Genomic DNA, 20,490 nt, shown 5'->3' on the forward strand with positions numbered 1-20,490 from the left:
TGAAAGCCTTAAGCAGCTTTATAGTGAAGCAATGAAAATCTCACAGGGCCCGCATCTGCGCTGTTGTTGCTGTGGTATTTTGGAACATCTGTCGTTTGCCTGTGTGTATGTGGAACTCTGGCAAAATTACGCACCAGTGTCTGGGAGCAGCTCTCCGGGGTGTTTTACCCACTCTGAAGAGAAAACAGGCTGAGAGACGCTGTTGATGGAAATTAGTGAAGGGAGGCTTTAACCTGCCGTTTAACCAGATCGTAGAGGAATATCTGTTTTGCCTCCACACTCACAGGCTGGGTGGGTTACTGACATCCACGTTTTTTTTTTAACACAACAAAATCAAAAGCAGACATTATTTTCTGAAATCTTCTTTACTTCACGCGTTTGGATCAAAACAACAAGCAGAAGCCACGTTTCACAAATGAATCATCCATTTTAGGTTTACACTGTACATGTACGTGCTGAAAAAAAAAAAAAATCCACTGCTCAAGAAGGATGTGTGCTTTTGGTTGAAAACGTAAACCGGCTCAAGATATTTCTGGCAACACAACACATTCGCTGGTATTGGCTCGTAGATGCTTGAGGGGACAACAAGCTGTCTGGATGAAACGCCTCAGCTGCGTCTGTTTGTATTTATCCCTGAGAAACAAACTCCATAAAGAGCTCTGAGCTCCCCTGCTTAAACTTCCAGACCGGTTCCCAAAATAACCCAGTTTTGAGGCAGGAGCAGGAAAACACATGCGAAAGAAGTTGCAAAATCAAGCATGGAAAGCAAACCTACAAAAATAGGGCACCGAGTTTTGTGTCACCAATTTGTGCAATCCGGCGGATCTGTGTTGATAAGAGTGTACTGGATGGCTTTTGTTGAGATAAATGGGTGACATGGCTTTCTTGGCTGTTTGTCTAGATGATTGTCTGGATGACCCAGATGTCTCATATCGAATGTCAAATTATCTGCTGATATCAGAGCTGGAACACTCCACAGCTTACTTTAAAGGCGCAGTTTGCAATTTTGGTGTGTATTAATAGCTTAGTTTGGCACATAGCTAGCTCAACCAAAACAAATGCGCAAGGTACAATAATTCACAACTTCCTGCAACACTACAATGTGTTACTTTTACACTTGAGGATTAAATAATAGAATAATATAATGTTGATGAGGTTCAGTACCTTTGCACAAAGCCTGGCTGGCCATTTCCTCTATTTACTGTCTTTTTGCTAAGCTAAACTCACCCACCTTAGTCTCAACGTGTAAATTTCAAATTGTTTTCTTTATAAAATGTATGTTATCAACAAGAAATGGGTCAGACATCAGGAAAAGACGCGAGTGCAATAAAATAAGAAAGCGAACGCCAAGTATCTACAGTGGAGAACAGACAGTGCATTGTACAGTGCCCTGCAGCCTGATTCAAAGTGGAAGTCCTCTAGCACAGTATCAATATCACAAATTCAAATGGACATATTCAGTTTACAGTTTCGAGGCGACCTCGTAAAATAAAAGGAATGCAGAGAAACAATGTTGTGAATCTTCGTCTATGTCTGACTGGAAACTCACTTTTCCTTCCAGATACAGTGAGCTGAGCTGAGCTTTGTGTTGCCAGTCAGATTCTGATACCAGTCTCAGTGGATTGTGGGTAAATCCTCCTGTTGGTGGAGTGAGAAAAAAAAAACAGAGACATTAAATAAAAAACAGACTTTTCAGCCTCTGAAAATATTTTTTCATAAACGTGGAGATTACTGAGCAATATCATTAAGACGTTTCCCCCAGAGAACAGCTAAAGAAGAGAAATAACCATTTGACCCCTTGGTGGCCTGCACACATGAACTAGCAACTAAATGAACCCTCTTCCATGTCTGGGCCACAAATTCACAATGTGGCAGTAATCGCACATTTTAAAGGGATTGGACTGACACAGAGAGAGGTCAACGAAGAGAAAGATCAACAACAAGACAAAACATGAGGACGAATCAGAAAGGGCATGCAGGTCCAGTCTATGAAAAACAAAAGACTTTTCCATCAGATGCATCTTAAATAGAATGGCAGTAATCCTTTCTTCCTTCCTTCTTTCATTATCCCTTCCCATCAATCATGCTTTTTTGGACAACTTCAGCGTGATCATGGGGCTGCAGCCACAGAACAAGGAAAAGAGGAAATGGAACTTTGCTGTCACATTCCTCCAGAATTGATCGGGCTTTTTATAGTTGCCTGTGTGGACCAGTATTTTTATAGTGGCCTCATCTGGTTGTCTTCAAAGCTAGGCTAGTAGTGGTAGCCAGTTCAGGGTTGCCAACTCCCTGAAAAATAAATAAGGGACACCTCACTGGCAGGGCCGGCAGACCCGATTGCCTTCATCCTTCCCGGCGTGGTGATTTTTCTTTTTAGCCCTTATTTGTGTTTGTGAAAGGATTTTTTAACTATTTGACTAAAACCTGAATTTAATTAGATGCATATTCAACAATTTGTTTTTAATTCAAAATTAACAGAATAAAATAAATATCTTTCTTAAACAGAAACCTGTCCTGCTTAACTTAAAACTGTATAAATTAATATAAAACAATAGAAAGCATAACATGCCTCTTGTAATAACAATAAGAAAAGTGTAAGAAAAAGTGCGAGAAGTGTGAAGTTGTTGCTTTGTTGTCTTCCGGTATCTTCTTCGCAAGCGACAGTACCTCGACCAATGAGATGAGCGGGATTCCCGCCGTCAGCTCATTGGTCACAGAGCAGGAGACGGCCTGGTAAATGTTCATATAAAGCGCCCTGTTGTTCATTCATTCCATTGACATTTTACACACTATTTTTGGTTTTCACTGTAATACGGGACAAAGTGCGTCCCGTTTCAGCTCAATACGGGACGCGTACTTTTGTTTCTACCAGTATATACAGTCAGTGGTTTCTACGGGAAGATTCCGTTTTTCAAGGGACGGTTGGCAACCAAGCCAGTTGTACGAGCCGATTAAGGGTATTTATTGGGAAATCAGACTTCACTACAGCAGCAGAAAGCAGGGGAGCAACCACTTCATATCGCATAGTCAAAAATGAAAACAATAAAACTTGGCTTAGTTTTGCCAACATTAGCCACTACAAGCTACTACCACACCGTGTTGGGCTATGCCTGCAAATTGAGCAAATTTTCTGTGGGAGTTAATATAGTTTGAAGGATATATATTATTTTATATATTATTTTTTTATTTTTTTATTTTGAGTAATTTTAATGCTACAGCTTAGCGGATTTAATACCTTTGAGCAGAGCCTGGCTATCTGATTTTCTTGTTTCCAGTCATCATGCAAAGCTAGGCTATCTGGCTGCAGCTTTGTGTTTACAATTAAAACGAAATCTGCTTTATTTGCCATGTGTATATGTATAAATACAAGGAATTTGCTCTCTGCAGCCGTGCAAGGTGCTCATGGGGTATTATGTTCTTGCTTAAGGCACCTCGGCCATGGAAACTGATGGGATTTGAACCAGTGGCCTCCCTCAGTGAGTGTGATAACCATCTTCTCATCTAACTTTTGGCAAGATATACAAGTAAGTACAGTACCGATGAATTTCTTTAAAGCTGATTTGTTCATTTGCACAATATTTGGTATTCTTGTGGAGCAACAGAGTGGTACGAAAAAGGGGATTAAATAGATTAATAATTTGTTGCTGCTGTCACTAAGCACCAACAGCACACAAACAGAAGGTACTCATAAAGAAGAAAGGAGCCAGCCTCTAGTAATCAGTACGAAACTCACCTGCAGGACCTGCAGTCTGATGGAGTGAAGCCAATCAGCAGTGATTGCTGTGGTCGATGTCATCAATGGGACGTCTCCTCCCGTGAGATGAAGCTACTGTGTGGCAAGCATCCTCACACAGATACTGACACGCCCCGATGCACAGGTGATGGATTTGACGTGCGTGCGTGAGGGAGGGAGGGAAACGAGACAGCTATGATGAAAATGATAAATCCCAGAGTTTGTACTCATCAGCTGCTTCTTGTGTGTTTGCTGGTTACCATGGGTTGCTGAGGTTGCTCATGATCATTCTCTCCCAGGCTGGTGGATGAAGCTAAAGTGGATGACAGGGGACAAATTTAAGTGAGTGAATGTGTGCGTGTCTGCCTGGGTGTGGCTGCAGAGAAAGCACAGCTAATCGCTTACTTTGGCAGGTCCTGAGTAACGGGCAGACAGTGAAAGGAAAGTGTAGGAAATGTCTTGCAGATACACACACACACACAAACCTTGAGTATTTGTGCACTTTTAAAAATCTGGCCTGGGTCTTTGGAGCAGAACATTGCCCAAATGTTCCAAAGCTGAGCTCCAGACTTCAGGAGGAGGAGAATGTGAAGAATGCTCTGACTCTTCTCTTCATAATGTGGTGAAATTGGACATGATTGAATCCGAGTCTCTGGTTTAATTAGCTTGAAGTACCTGACTTGTACTGTTTGAGCCGTTTTATGGCTATTGTCGGCCGCAGCACACACGCAGATATATGTGCAGAAGGGTTCTGATGCAAGTGGTAATTACAGGAAGGGACATTCCCAGCGCATAGCCAAATATGACTGGTACAGGCCTGGGTCAGCGAGAGGCCATCTGTTTATGTGTGCACTGCATATAAAAGCACCTGTTTCTACTGAGCGCTTACCATCAGAACAGCACTCCTCCCGTGAAGTCTTATCCCGACTGGCGGGGTCAGATACTTGACGTCCCAGTTTGTCAGTCTTCTCCTCTTCCCTCTGATCGTTCTCCATCTCCCTGTCAGACCAAAAGATTCGACTCTATACAGAAGAGAAACCACTTGTACAAACACAAAGCGGTTTACTTTGGACACAGGTTTCCCAATTTTGTTCACGTCAAACTCCTAAAACTAGACAGGCCTTATATCGGGTAACTCTGTTGGATAGTATTTTGTCACAGAGGCTCATTTCTGGGAGGATGTTTGTTGTTAGATTTGATTCAAACCAGGACTGTTACTGTTCTCCATCACTGCGGTGTAGCTGGCCTCCATTTGAGTACTCTGTGTGCTCCGTGAGGGCACATTTTAGGACAGCTTTACAGGATAAGTTAAAACCGATATTATAATGTCATCACATGCAAAATCTCAACTTCACAAATTTATGAACTCATAAGCCCGCACTGCATTTTTACACTGGTAAGCTGTTGACATCTTAATTGTCTGAGTCAGTTGTGGCTGCTAAGGATTTGATAGGAAAAAAATCTGCACAGTTTATATGATTCAGCAATTACATACAGTACATTTGGAGTTCTCTCATGCAGATTTTACACTTGCGTTAATAAAACATGTTATCAGATACAGTATTTTAAAACATAAAATATACACTCCCCATAAGCACTGGATTCAATTTTAATAGGATCAAATCGAATTGCAGTTAACAAGCAGTCCAGACTCATAATATTTGCAGGGAAGACTAGAGGAGTGTTTTTGCAGAACATTATGAACCCTCAAAATCAGTTCATCCTTTAGTTCAAGTGAATGTTGGCGAAAAAATGTGTTTTGAGTTGATTCATGGCCTAAAATGTGTTCTGCAGGGTCACAATGATCTTGGCGTTTCACTCTCTGAATCCTATCAAGTCATCCTCGAGTTCAAGTAAACGTTCGTGCCAAATTTGAAGAAATTCTGCCAAGGCATTCCTGAGATACACGTATCCCATTCACAAGAATAAGCTGGATGTACGCAAGCACAGAAACAGGACGCTGGGATGTACCGTAACAATACACCGCGGTGACGTTCATGTGGATAGACAGATTATTTATGTTTCTCAGCAAGTGCTTACTCTCTGTCGTTCACATCAACTGCACCTTTTTCTTCCCCGGTAAATTAAATTACTCTATGTTAGCATGTCCATGTCAGAAATACTGTCAAGGCTTCATTTCAAGTTTCGCTAAAGACTCAGATGTTTGTGGAAAAGTGACGGGACGTTTGTTTGGGTGGACGCGATTTGGATTGGGTATAAACCGCTCACTTTGATATCACTGTTTGGACATATGTTGCATTTGATATTGGCAGGTACACTCTACAATGTTTTGGTGGACTAATCAGAGAAGGTTCATGTGTGTAATCTTTGACATTTGGTCTGCATAAACCAATGTGCTTCACATAACGTGTGCAGACAGTTTTCACCTTTATGCCTTCCAGTGGACCAACCATGGAAAAGTAAGCACAAGACTGATTGACGATGCGTTACCTCCCATTGAGTTCAGTTGAGCTTGTCAGTTGGAAGAAGTTAGCCAAAGGTGACACGCTGGATGTTAAATCAATGCACTGGTGAATAAATACTGGAGAGATGTGCTAAAATTGAGACAGGCTGATTGATCTCACCTATGATAAGTAGCTGGGTCACTGATATTCCAAATCACTTCCTGTCCAAAAAGGCCCACGTGATCTCCGTCTTTTGTCCACAGTCCGGCTGAACCGTCAACTGATGCTGTGAGCACCAACAGCCTGTCAGCTACCTCAATAACTTCCACACATACCAGAGCCCTTTTATGAGCCCCCCAGCACTGGAGTAAGGGAGGTCGTTCACAAGTCGGCTGCACGGAAAGGAAACACGTCACTAAGCACATGAGGATATCTACGGTAGAGTACATTTTGTGATTTTATATATCCATTTACCAGCTCACCTCATGCTGGACGTCCAATGCATAGGAAGAAATGTCCCAGATCTGAAGCCTGCCTGTTGTGTCACCTGAGACCAGCATGGTGTTTTTGGGTTGATCTGAGCTCAGGCTGAGCACACACTCACCTTCCTGCTGTGGAGCATAGAACTGACCTGGAATAAGGTGGAAAAAATGCAGCATAAAATACCAAGCACAATCTAAAACTAAAAAACCTTTGGCTGGTCTCTTGTATAATTTTACGAGCTGCATAAAGGTCTGCTGGTTCACTCAAAGCTGCATGCACACAAATCTATTTATATCCACATTTTGTACCAATTTCAAGATTTCTGTTTTAAATTAAATGATAAATTTACTTCTGAGACAAATTGCTACCCTCAGCTACTCTTTGTTATGTCAACCGTCTTCCTGTTATGTCATGACCTGAAATTCTTGTCTGCTAGAAAAATACATGGACAGACGTATGCAGTCGCACTGGGTCACTCACACACACACATACACTTATACCCAAGCAAGCTCGTACACATATGCAGCGGTCAGAGTGCATGAATCCCTCACCACTAAACACAGATGGGATCTGGAAAGAGACATAGCTGTGGGCTGCCAGGAATGGTACCGGCAGGAGCCCAAGTCCACAGTTCAGCCTAACTGTCACTGCTTGTGCTGTTTGTAAATCCATCTTAATGGAGGAGGATCATTAAAACTGACAGCTACTTGTCAGCTGGCTGCACAGACAGAGTTTTATTTGAATTTAATGCCTTTTAGCTTTGCTTCCACTTTCTTTCTGAATTACCTCAAATTTATCTCTCCGGCAATTTAACCTTGCGTGTCCCCCTCACCATAAGCATGCTCCTCTCCAGTGATGCCCCAGAAGCACAGCCAGCCCGCCTGCGATGAGACCAGGACGCCCCTGTTTCTCAACTTTCTGTTGCCGGCTCGGTGCTGAAGGAACAAGAGGCTCTCCACGGGGAGTGTCGCTCTGGAACCACACAAGCAAAAAACAAAAAACAAAAAAAAAAAGTAAGGATGTGGTGCTTTGGCAAAGTTGGTAACCACCAGACTACAGTGAGAATTGCCAAATTCTGCTTGCAAAGATTCAACAGCAACAGTGGTACATAGTTTTTTCGGCTTCCATTGTACCAGAAATAAACAAACTGGCATGACATTGTGACCTCACATTTAAATGTTTTGTCTGGAAATTGATATAGACATTTAGAGTATTATGTAGTTTATCTCCTTTACGTCAAGGATCACTACGGTAGACACAAAATAGTTTATTAATCGTTCATCAGTCAGCCAACCCAAAGATAATTACCAACTATTTTAATTCTAAATTTGTTGTTTAAATATCTTTTTTTTCAGCTTTTGATTTGTGACTATGCCACCTTTAGTCGTCTTGTGGGTTTTTCAGTTTAGCATGGATTACATGACCGTGAGCTTTGTGAATTATGATGTGCATTTTTCTCTTTTTATATATTTTATAGACCCCCTGATAACCAGACTAGAAACTCATCTGCAAATTATTCAGTAATGAAAACTGCAGCACCAGAAATAAGTCTTTATTGCGTTATCCTTGAGACGTTTTACAGTCTTGCATAAAGAGTGCCAGGATGCTTTGCTCCGGTAGCAGCGGCTTTTCCACAGATAGTATGCAGAACTTTTAATCTCAACTCTTCTCAAGGAACTAAAAGGTTCATCAGAACCGCTGGTTGTCTTTCTTTCCATCCCGGCTTAAAGAAAGAATTATGCAGATGAGTTCACTAACATATGAAAAAGCCATGGTTGTTTTTACTCGTGAAATATTGTAGAATACCACACTACAATGATAATACAACAGGCTAACACAACATCATTATTTGTGGGACACTGCAGTGGGCACCAGGGGAATTCAAGCCTTGCTGAAGATGACAGTGCTGGAAAAGAGACCATCAGTTGTAGCAAAGAGGATTCACAAGTCCAGACTTGTAAAAACTGGAGGCTGAAATAACCCTCAGACCTCCAAAGAACTTGATTTAGACCCTGGTCCCTGTGGTGACCACGAGTATGTCCACAGGTCCCCGGAGAATGACAACAGAAATGACTTCATGTCAGAACTTGCAACTGAGTGAGAGTCAAATCTGTCCAGAGGTGTCAGATGAATTAATGACGGTTGGATCGTCTTACCGGGCCTGTGTCTTGCTCTGTAGATGCAGCAATGGGCCTTGTGTCTCCAGCCTCCAGACGATTACCTCTCCATCATAACTTGCTGTAGCGACAACCCCCAGAGCAGGACACTGACCCACAGCCAAGATGTCTGATTTGTGGACCCCGCTGGACTTCCACGACATGTCTGCTCTCACTTTCAAATCCTGTATGCACAGTACAAACACAGGTGTAATTATTAAGTCTCTTTTGGGACTGTCATTCTAAAATGTATATAAACACGCGTATGCAGCATGGCGGTATCGCCCGATCTAGCAGGTTTGTGCTTACGCAGAGGGGTTTTTTCCCCAGAAAAAGTCCAATGTTGTTTTCCGGCTCTGTTAAAGCTTGTTGGTTGAAACTGTGAAACTGTCTGCACTTTGCTTCACACTGTGTGACAGTTTACAAATGGTCTGAAATAGCATGTAATTGTTTGCGTTGCCTTGTGGAAAGCAGCTCCATTTCCCGCTCCGGTTTGCTGATTTTGTTTACACCTCTGGGCTACTGTGCTGTGGTAGGGTCTTTTAAATGGACTATGTGGGCGCTCTATATTTTTTTTTACTTGGCTTCTCTTAAACAAGCAACTTTACAATCAAAGGCATTATAACTGGTTAAAAAAACAACATTAAGAATCTGCTGGAGAATCAGGAAGGCTGAAGATTACTTCTGTTTTCTTTAAGGGATGACAAAAAAACACAGAGCAGATGGTGGTTATAGGCTGAGGTAAAATGTAACACAAGAATTTAAGGCATGAAAACATAGTCTGCACTCCCAGACTTCTTTATATTTAAACACTGAGACACGTGTGCCAGCATGTATAGATGAGGAGGTGGTTTGTATCTCTGAAATGATTCTACAGTTCTTCACAGCAGCAACATAAAGACGCCAAAGGCCTGATATAAATTTGTGAATTTACTGAATAGAGTAGGATGAGTTTAAGGTTCCTGTTGAAGGAAATATTTTCTGAGCTTATTGGGGACAAAGTCTGTTGCCAATATTCTTAAGAGAAATGCTGTGTTTTAAGACTGTACCGGATTAGTTGCCATGGTGACAGCTGTTTGTATGGGACTCATCCAGGCATGAACTTGTTGAGAGAGAGCAAAAGCGTGAAGGCTCTAGGTACTATATTTTAGGCTTCTGGTGATTAATTAACAGGCTCGCTGCATTTCCCAGAATTACAGTCTAGCTAATCGATCAAAAGCTTTCGTAATGTATTTAATGTTGGGGTTTTCTGATTTGGACGGTGTGGCTCTTTTCTTCCCCCTCAGCTAATGCTCTTGCTCTTGCCAACCATACAATTATCCTCTATTTTTGAAACAAATTGCTATTACTTATAATTCAGCCTTGTCCGCTGAGCATTTTCCCCACAAAAAGACCCAACAGATAAGAAATCAAATCTGAGAAATTCTTGTTCATAAGGCTTACTCAGTGCACACCACCCACTACTGCAAGTTTTACATGCATTAGGTACAACTGACTACAGGTAGCATTATAAAGCAAAGATTTTATGGGTGGTTCCCACTGATAGACAGTCATGCTGATGATTTTATGTTGTTACACTATTTGATAGCTGTTGGCGGCAATATGCCAGGAAATGCAGCAATAAGCAACAAAGGAATATGAAGACCGCTTGCAAGTGATATACCACAAACTTTTCCAAAAAGGGACTTTGCAAATGTTTTAAATCTACAGTGAGTAAGTTCTACGTACAGCATATAGTAAGTAACTCTCAGCTCGTCAGCTCAGGCTCTTGTCAAATTAGTTCACATTGTGCTGATTAAGTTAATCAGCGTCAAGCAAATCTCTGTGTGGTTTTGATGTCTGTGGTGATAGTTCATGGAATATCAGATATGATATTTGTAGGAACTGAAGAGGGAAGCCATAGAGACAGAGACAGCAACAACGAGGAGTATGGTGGAGAAACGAAAGTTACACATGTAACTATGGTTCTATGAATTCTCCATTTCGGAATGAAATAAATCCAATAAAAGTGTCTGATGCTAAATACGAAACTTTGCGTTTAGATGAAGGGTTTAGAAAATAAAGGGATCAATGCTAAGGACAGAAACTTTTGGTTTGGATTGGCTTGGCTTTTCCTTGTTGGAGATCGCTGTAAAGAACTCAACACTCTAATTTCTGTTCCTTGACGTTCAATTAAAATCAGAAAGCCAAGCCTGGTATAACTGGTTAAATTATTATTGTACAGAAATTTCTGGCTAAGGTCACACTCCCTGAAAATCTTTTCTTGTGCTTATCTTATGCTCCAACCACCACCCAAGGTAAAAACCAACCTTCAACCAGAGTGCAGTGAAACATTGATTTTCAGCCTTTAACAAAAATGTTATTTATGTGAAACAGCTGCGGATTATGATTTAAAATGCCCTTGCTTTTACCTTGGCTCCTGTAATGTCGTACTGAGCAATCCGTCGGCTCCACCCCACAGCCAGCAGCTGGTTGTCATGGAGACAGGTCAATCCAGTGACTTCAGAGTCTGTGATAGGCTCCAACTTGTGCAAGTTAAGGCCGTTTAGTAAATTCCATACCTGCTTGGGAAATGGTCAATACAATGGTATTCTTATTGGGATGATTCGGCACACGTGAACAAGAATATGTACACCAGATGAATTTGCGGTATTTCTATACAAACAAATAGTCATAAGATGTGGCACTGAACCTTAATAGTGCCATTACGAGCTCCGGTGATCAATCTTCTGTGAGAGGAGTCCAATGTCATACAGGTGAGTTCTTCTTCTCCGTGAGCATTTGAAATGTGAAGTCGCCTCCTCCCTGTCTCTACATCCCACACAGATACAGAGGAGTCTACATGTCCCATTACCACCTGCCTCAGGGTGGGGTTGTACAGAGCACAGGCCAGGGACGCCGCACATTGAATTTCTGTTCCAGTTTCTCTTCCTTCATCTCTCAACCAACCGCCTCCTCTTCTCGTTTCAGCCAAACTCAGCACCGCCAGGTAATCTTTGCAGCCCACCACTAAATGAGAACGTGTCTCGTCAGGAAGAGGGGGACTCATCAACAGGAAAGGGAAGTTGCCATGTTCTGGAATGCGACCTGGCTTCAGGCAGGGAAACTGCAGAAGGACAGTTTTCAGACAGTGGTGGGTAGAAATGTCCCAAATCCTCAGTTCCTGACAACAGAACAAACATAAAATAAAAAAGACAAGAACTTGGCATTTTTAGTCTAATTTTTCAGTTATGACTTAAACTGCACTTGGGGACGTGCACTAATGTTGCATCCAATGAAATGTCTTCTCAAACTTTCACGTGTCTTTCTTTTTTTTTGTCGTGCCTGATCTAGACATTCGTGATGACCAAATAAAACATATTTTTTGGGAGGTGGGTGGCATTCCTAGCTCTTTTACTATATAAATATGCGGACGCAAATAGCTCTTTACGCATCATATTTCATGACTCACAGCGTCTCTGGAGTAGCTGAAGATCTGCCCAACAGGTTGATAGATTGCAACATCCAGTACAGCGGTGTGGTGACCCCGCAGTGTAGCTACAGGACTTGTGGTCACATATCGATTCCATAATCTGACTGTTTGGTCAGAGCCCCCTGTGACCATCAGCTGCAGAGATGCATTGTAGTCAAAACATTTTGCTCCCTGAAATGAGACACGTGAGATACATAGATGAGAATACAAATTAACTCAGCCTCTGCCATTAGCTTAAGTTGGGGATATTTCTTTTTACCAGTGGCTATGATGTTAAAACGTTCAGACAGTTAATTGGAGTATAAACCTAGTGTGTTCATTTCAAGCCATTGTGAATAACAGGAAACTTCCCCACCCAGTTTAATAATGTTTTGTGCAGACATTTTGCTCCTTTCTGCACTGTCAGTGATACTGTCTGCCAGCTTTATAAATTAGTAACTTAACTCAAATGTCATATTTGTTCTTCTATATAAATCTGTCTAGTTATGTAATGCTGTGTAAGCAAACATAGTCACGGAAAGACATCCAGTGCTATAAGCATTTTTTTCTACAACTACAGATTTAAATACCGTGATGGTTTATTTTCACAGGTCCACCGACCCTCTCAGGGTCAGTGTCACCCGAGCCTCAGTACTGTGACCTACATGTGTCAGTCTGACCTTCATCCACGTTAAAAGTGGATGACAGCAGATACCTATCCATTTCCTCACAACTTTTTAGACAATTTACAAATGTATGCAAATATTTGTGAGATACGTGAAAGTTCTGTATATGAAGTTCCTTAATTAATCTAGGCAGTATGTAATGTTGTAATTTTAAAGCTCACAAAGTGGAAATAGTTGCTAAAGACATCTTATTGTGTAAACATGTCAGATACCTGCTTAAATTTCCAAATGTAGGGCTCCTGCTTCAGTGACACATTCACAAAGACCACAGACGTGGTGTCACTCTCTGATGAGGTCATGATGACATTGGTGCTGGGTTCAAACATCACTCTGGTGATTGGTTCCTGGTGGATGTTGGGGATGTGATGGTAGGAGACTGTGTCGCTATGTTCTCCAAGGTCCTGTTAAGAATGTGGGAGACAATATATTCTCTCCAACAACCAGTAATTCAGTTTATTGAATGCAGAAGTTAAAACCTACTGGGAAAAAGATCCTTTGTGGGCCATTGTCTTTCTTTGATGGATTCTTGAAAAGACCTTTAGATGGATTCAGGAACCACATCAGGTGGACTCCTCCTTTTTCATCCCCCAGCAGCAGCAGAGGAGGCTGCTCTGGACACTTGGAGGAAAAACCACTTAGATTAGAGTGATGACCATTGATTTCTGAGTGCACTGATCTAGTCGAAACAATGAGTATTGGTCTTACCTGAACGTCATGCCAGTAGCAAAGAGAAGTCAAGACACTGTGAAACCCTTTGAGCAATTATGGGAGAAAGAGTCAATAGTTAAATTTTTTTTATTTGAACTTATTTTCAACAGTGATCAGCTCAGTTTACAATTTAGTATTGCTAACAATGTAGTCTACCAAATATGTGGACGTCCTCAAACACACTGGTTGGAGAGACATTGACAAAGTGCAAGTCCCTGCAGTCTGTTGCTATGGCAACCCTATGGACAGTGCCCATATACACTGCATCACTGGTCCAGCCTCTGAATCTCCTCGTGTTGGCGACTTCCTCTGATGGGTCTCCAGCAAGCTGGGTTAAATAGGAAAGTGTTAGTTTGTGTGTTGCAAATCCATGTAGATGTTAAAGTAGTAACACTGTGTAACTCACCCCTAAAGTTTTAATGATGTGTAGGCTGCTGTTCCAGACAGTGATCTGACCCCCTTTACTGACACTAATGTAGCGCAGTGGAGGAGGATGGCAAACTGCAACCACACGGACTGTTGGCTCCCGCTGCAGAGCAAAATAAAAAAAATAAGTTACTGAAGGAAAGAAACTATTATATCATTTATAACTCCACACTGAATGATTTAAGTACCCCTCAGGTCTTCTTCACTCAAAACTTTTTGACATGATGTAAGACTGCTACAGTTGTAATGCAAATGAAATAAAAAAAGCCAGCAAAGCTTAATTCAGATCCTTTAACTATAAGATCCTGGTACTCTGCAAGCTGTCTCACTGTTGCTGTTGTTTACTTGGACACTAAAATCACTAATGGTATTTGATACACCTGATTTTCCTACTATAGCAAGGCAAAATGTCTGAATTATAGTGCTCACGGAATAAAATAATGAACAGACAAACAAGGTCTCATTTTTGACCACAGCTATCAGGCTAAGCTGAAAGGTGCTAACACAGTGAGCTTGCTAGAAAAAATGTGACTACTTACATATTACAGAAGCTATAATTGAATGTCTTTCCATTGGATATACTACATGTTTCTGGTAAATTAACAAATGCTTAACAAAGCTTTTTTTCTATTTGGACAACTTCTAAATATCTTTTTAGCTTGCATGTTTCTGTACTAGCTAACTAGATGCTAACTTTGTTTGCGTTTTGCTATTAGTACAGATTGCTAGCTCAGCTGAGGTTTCTTTTGAATTAGTAGGAATCATAACACTGATATTGACCTTTATCACATGAAATGTACTTGTTTGATTTCATTTTGTAACACTAATCCAATTACGGTGAGTTTAGTGTAATAATGATATATTTTTATCAGATTTATTGTGAAGAGCCATGTGTAAGAAATGTACAGAAGCTAAAGGCATCTACACGAGGAAAATATATTTATCCTGCTTTTTTTAATTAAGAATTTGAACACAATTATTATCGACAGTTAATAAGCAAAAAAAAATAATTCAATCCCATCATTTAGAAAAACAGGTCAAATATTGTTATTCTCAAGTGAATGGATTCCACTTTAACAGTAATTCTCTGAGATTTAGCTATTTATAATTCTTTTAAAGTATTTCCTCAGCTAATGGACACAGTCTGGTCTATCTAAGGATGATGCATCCAGTCAACTAAAATTACTTTTAGCTGTGGCGCCCTCATTAGGTCATTTTGTGTACTTCAAACATGGGGACATCTAACAAAGATGCAACGTTCCCTCTCATTTCCCCAGAGTCACCTTGTTGTGAGAACAGTGTCTGATCTGAGGCTGGGCATCCAGCAGAGCAGCTGTGGGAATAGAGGCGCGCTGTCTCTCGGTGTACTCCAGAACCAAGTAGGAGCACAGCTGCTGCCACTTTAAAAGCCCGGTGCAGCTGATATCTACCTGGATATGGACAAGGTACAAGACTGTGACTGTGTGCTGTCATGAGCTGCATTGTGCTGTTATTTTATTTGATTTTTTTCTATTTACCTCACTGAAGAATCTCTCAACCCATGTGTCCTCAATATCTGGACCAATCACAGACCTCAGAACCTCCCGAAATTCTTCAAACTTCATTCCATGTTCTTCACTTCCACCCCTTTCCCTTTCCTTCAACCTTTTTTCCTGTTTCTGGAGTCCAGCTTTTGGACAGGTAAATGCATTTCTCAGAAGCTGCAGGTGCTCTGGACTCAGTTTCTCAGCGGGACTGACGCCACAGGCTGGATCCCTGCAGACAGTAATGGGCAATGATCAGTTAAAGGTAAATGTTAATTTGTGCAGAAACTTAAGTTTGTCAAGAATAAAACACAAAAAGTCAAAGACAAAACATGGTTATTCCTTAAGCATTCAGGATTAAGCTAATAAGCTAAAGATTGATCACAGGCAATGTGTTGCCTTTCCATCACTTCTTTTGGATTTCGTTAGTGAGTTTTGACTGTTTAGCCATCCATTATCTGACATCAAGTGAAAGGCTGAGGGTAGAATGGATGCAGCACCACCATGTGGCAGTGCTGGGGCAACACACTGCAGATCCAAATAAAAGCTTTTCATGTCCCCTTCTTTTTGGAGTGATAAAGGAATTAGTTTAAAGCGTGCCTTGCCACCAGCAGCTCCTGTGTGGTCCTGTCGCTCAGGGAGACTACGGACAGAAACAATAAGTCACATGTCTCAGCATTGTGAACTCTTTTCCCGGTCTATCAGGACACGCACGAGTGGCTCTTTACAGCTTGCTCATTTCTCACAATCAACCAATGGAACCATAAAATCATTAAGTAATAAACACACAGTAGTCTGCTGAGAATGGAGTTTAAAGATGCTGGGACAACTGGTTGACTTAAGAAAATATGCAAATTCGAGAAGTCAGTGGAAAGTTTGATGCTAATGGAGAACTTCCCTTGACTTTACAGTGTCGCTTAATGTGTAGATTTAAGTATATATATGTGCAGAAAATTCAAGATTTAGGTTAGGTTTTTTTAATGAGACAATTCATTGAGGTGCAGCCTTTATACACTGCTGCCCGTAAAGTTTGAATAATTTAGTTTTCAGACACATTCCTCTTTTTATTATGTGATTATATAAACCACACTGTCACAATCGTTTCATGAGGAGAGGCAAAAAGTATTTTATTCCAAGTTTAAGGGCAACATTATTGTCAAAGACAAAGCTAAATACAACTCACCGAAACCTGTTGTGTGGCATCTCTTTCTCATAAAGCATCCACAGATTTTTGTAGTTTCTCGAAGTAGCCATCCTGGTAAACCTCATCCGATCTCTTCACAGTCTGAACCCCTCTTTAAATTCTTCCGTCCATATTTAATATACCTCAGATTAAGAAACGAAGAAGGATGCAGTAGCAGCGACGACTTGTACTCACAAGAGTTCGAGGCCAATCTGAGATCCTCGCCGCGCTTTAAGCCTGCGCATGCAGAGCCTTTGTTTGCGTTCCTTCCTCTCTCTTGTCATTCAGACCTCAAACAAAGCTTCTTGTCTTCACACCGAGAAAGAATGCCCGCATCTAGAGACCAATAAGTGATCCTTCGCAAGTGTTTGACCACACCAACGGAGCAAAGTAAACACATCATTGAAGAGGAGACCCTGGAGAGCTGAGAATTTCCAAAATAACTGCAAGTCTGCTGGGGGTAACAGAGCCAAGAACTCCAAAGACAAGCCCTCAGTGGGTTAATCATTTAAAGAGGTAAAGTTAGTCAGGACCCAAAGGATTTAAGATTGATATCAAGATCAACTACAGGAGATTATCCAGCACCTCTAACAATAAAATGTCCAGAGCTGCTATTCTAAAATTCGAAAACTAAGAAGTACTTTGTTATATTCTCTTATCTTTACTAACTAAGGTAGTTTAATTATTGCCAGGCAACCCTCAGCGGTTTAGTTTCCCACTTCAGTGAGCATGAACCATCCAGAGTGTAATGAAGGTACCCGGCCCCCGTGGAGTGTGGTCTGCTGGGGGAATTCCTTGCACCTATTTTAATTTTAGACCTACAGTCGCAAATATCAAGAGAATTAACCTGATACAATGTATGCAATGACTAATAATGGATAAGGAAAACCCTGACCCACAGTAACATTTCATAATGTGTTATTTTATACAGATTGTTTTGTCATCACAATGAGCTAGCCCCAGTGGAACAAATCACACTAATGATTGCATTGTTCCGATCGCTGAATATTGATTAGGTGTGTGTTTAAGTGTTGCTGCAAAAAGGGCTTTTGCTGCATTTGATTCAAACACAGTACTTTTGATTGGTTGGGATGTACAATGATCAGGCATAACATTATGTCCTAATATTGTGTAGGTCTCCCTTGTGCCTTCAAAACAGTTGTGACTCATCAGAGAATGGACATGGGCCTTCTGAGGGTGTCCTGTGGTGTCTGGCAACAGAATGTTGTTAGTGGGGGCTTTGGGTCCTATGGGTTGAGGGGAGGGGCCTCTGAGGATCATCCCACAGATACTTAATCAGTTTGGGATCTAGTGAATTTGGAGGCCAGGTCAACACCTTGTGCTGTTCTTCATAATGTTTTTTAGTTGTTCCTAAATCGTTTTTGTGTGTGTGTCTGTGTCAGGCTGCATCCTGCTGGGGATGACTGCTGCCATCATGGAGTGTCATTGCTATGGGGTGGGGGTGCCTGGTCTGGTCTAGGAGGGTGGTTCATGTCCACATGAATGACAACTAAAATTTACTTTGGCACAGTTTGGTACAATTTTGTACCAAACTTACTTGAGCTTATGTGTATATTCATTTTATGCTACTTCATACTACTTTGCTATTGTATTACATTTATTTGACTGCTTTAGTTGCTTTTATACAGTGCACATTATAAGCTGGTATATAAGTTGCTTAATGTTCTGCATGGGTGGAATAATGCATACATGTGCAGATAGTTAAAGATTTAAACCTGTATTATGGTAAGCTAAAGTGCACTGAGGTGCAGCCTAAGTCAATTGCCAAAGTCAATTCAGGGCTTTTTATGCGGTATTTGTATAAAAGAGTTAAAGATAAGACTCACCAAACTTGCTGTTTGGCACAGCTTTCTCCTGAGGCATCCACAGATTTCTGTTGTTTCTTGAAGTAGCCATCTTTATAAATCTGATCTCTTCACAGTCTGAACCCCTCCATAAATTGTTCCGTTCATATTTTATGTTATTCACACTAATTTCCCACAGATGAAGAAAGCATTTGTGGCCAATCAGAGACCATAAAAAGATAATAAGCTTTTTAGATAAGACACACTTTTAAAGGTCAAACCAGATGATTTCAGACCTTTTTGTCTTTTGACCTCAAAGCAGTGAGTAGTCGGGGTCAGACTTAAGATGCATGCGTTGCATGTTTTTATTTCAATAAATGTTCCAGTATTGCTCAAGGTCTGGCTTCTAAATTCACTAGATCCCAAACTGATCAAGTGTCTGTGGGATGCACTGGAACAAGCCTGATCCACAGAGGTCCCTCCTCTAAACCCATAGGACCCAAAGGCCCCCACTGACAACATTCTGTTGCCAGACACCACAGGACACCCTCAGAAGGCCCATGTCCATTCTCTGATGAGTCACAGCTGTTTTGGAGGCACAAGGGAGACCTACACAATATTAGGTCATGCCTGATTGGTTATATAATAATATATATCATTAAAAGGGACCAAACCAGTACTTTTACTGTAACACTTTAACTACATTTAAGTAGGATTTTTCATACGGGATGAAGAGGGTTGCTGTGTCGGTGCTTTTACCTCAGTAAAAGGAATCTGAATAATTCCCCCATCACTGCCTACCACCTGGACTCACAGGTGTAAACAGGCTCTTAATTGCTTGGGAGAGGAAAATATAGCTGAGCTTGAGACGCACTCATGCAAACAATGCAAGGTAATAGGAGCTCATGTTTGAAGATACATTCATTCTGTGGGTATGCCTGTTTTGATTTGTATTTGTTTGTCTCTGTTTTTTCTGTACTTAGAAGAGTTTTTTTTCGTACTTGGCATTACCCGGTACAACCACTATGAAGCTCGTATTTGAACATGTAAAGAATGGACTGTTCATTATATCTTTAATATAAGACACATTGGCACTCACTAATTAAAATACCGTTTAATGACGAAGCTGCTGCTACTCCGCGTCACGCTATCGGGGACGCGCACGCTTTTACCGCACCATCGCCATTACGTCCACTTTAAAACTCAAAAACAAAAAAAATCCCAGCTAGATTTCTTCTTCTCCTGCTGCTCTTTGCCATCTCCCCTCACAGATGGCAGCAGCGGTCCGCTAATTTCACCTCACAATAATTTAACTCCCGTGACACGCCTTCGCCCTCCTTCCCCCTTACGGGTCCTAGAAATAAACTTCCTCCCAGTCCTGCATTCTGATGGGGCGGTGAGGATGCCAAAGCACGGGAATCTTAACGTTTATCCCTTGGAGTTAGTTGGATAAGTTTGTTGCCATGTTGCGGGTCTTGGTAGAGTCGGCCAAAGGCCTGCCCAAAAAGAAACTTGGAAGTCCTGATCCAATTGTCTCTGTGATTTTTAAAGGTAAGTCTATATTTGGATCTGTTTAGTTTAGATTTGATGAAGTTTAGGGTAAAATTCTCATATAAAAGAAATACCCTGATTGGAATTTTAGTAAATTTTAAGATTTTTTCTTTTTTTTCCTTTTAATCTGGCATGACTAAACTTGACTTAATGATGTTGTAAAGTGCCCCTTGTGCATGCAATAAAAGCTATAAAGTAGTACTCTTTGTGCATTAACTGGGTACCTAGTGTCAGTGTTGTCCAGAATAGTTGGACTCAAAGACATCTGGGCAGGGCTTTTACTTGGATCTGTAGGATACAGTGTGTACAAAATAGTTCAGACGAGAAAAGAAGGCTGGGTGGAAAGACACCTGAGATACTGTAGGGAAAATAGCCTTGTG

At 41.2% G+C, this 20,490-nt stretch overlaps 2 protein-coding genes across 2 annotated transcripts in view; one reads left to right on the plus strand and one right to left on the minus strand.

Annotated features, from left to right (window-relative positions):
* Positions 1 to 1,224: 1,224 nt before the first annotated feature.
* Positions 1,225 to 17,034, minus strand: LOC311504181 (cilia- and flagella-associated protein 337). The gene is made up of 19 exons (XM_084567183.1): positions 16,755 to 17,034; positions 15,566 to 15,803; positions 15,332 to 15,478; positions 14,029 to 14,151; positions 13,779 to 13,950; positions 13,620 to 13,666; positions 13,395 to 13,532; positions 13,127 to 13,315; positions 12,229 to 12,420; positions 11,470 to 11,940; positions 11,189 to 11,338; positions 8,778 to 8,962; positions 7,454 to 7,593; positions 6,621 to 6,769; positions 6,319 to 6,530; positions 4,623 to 4,732; positions 3,994 to 4,046; positions 3,734 to 3,857; positions 1,225 to 1,638 (listed from the first exon to the last, which is right to left on the minus strand). The coding sequence occupies exons 1-18, from the start codon at positions 16,838 to 16,840 to the stop codon at positions 3,768 to 3,770; spliced, it is 2,892 nt and encodes a 963-aa protein (XP_084423309.1). The 5' UTR covers positions 16,841 to 17,034; the 3' UTR covers positions 1,225 to 1,638; positions 3,734 to 3,767.
* Positions 17,035 to 19,940: 2,906 nt separating this feature from the next.
* LOC311504349 (myoferlin-like) overlaps positions 19,941 to 20,490 on the plus strand; it is a 27,995-nt gene continuing 27,445 nt past the window's right edge. Inside the window, exon 1 of the mRNA XM_084567375.1 lies at positions 19,941 to 20,130. Coding sequence (XP_084423501.1) covers positions 20,023 to 20,130 — 108 coding nt within the window. The 5' untranslated portion in view covers positions 19,941 to 20,022. The remainder of the gene's footprint in view (positions 20,131 to 20,490) is intronic.

This window comes from Chelon labrosus (genome assembly GCF_963514085.1).
Source record: "Chelon labrosus genome assembly, chromosome: 19".
In the NCBI taxonomy this organism is placed as follows: domain Eukaryota; kingdom Metazoa; phylum Chordata; class Actinopteri; order Mugiliformes; family Mugilidae; genus Chelon; species Chelon labrosus.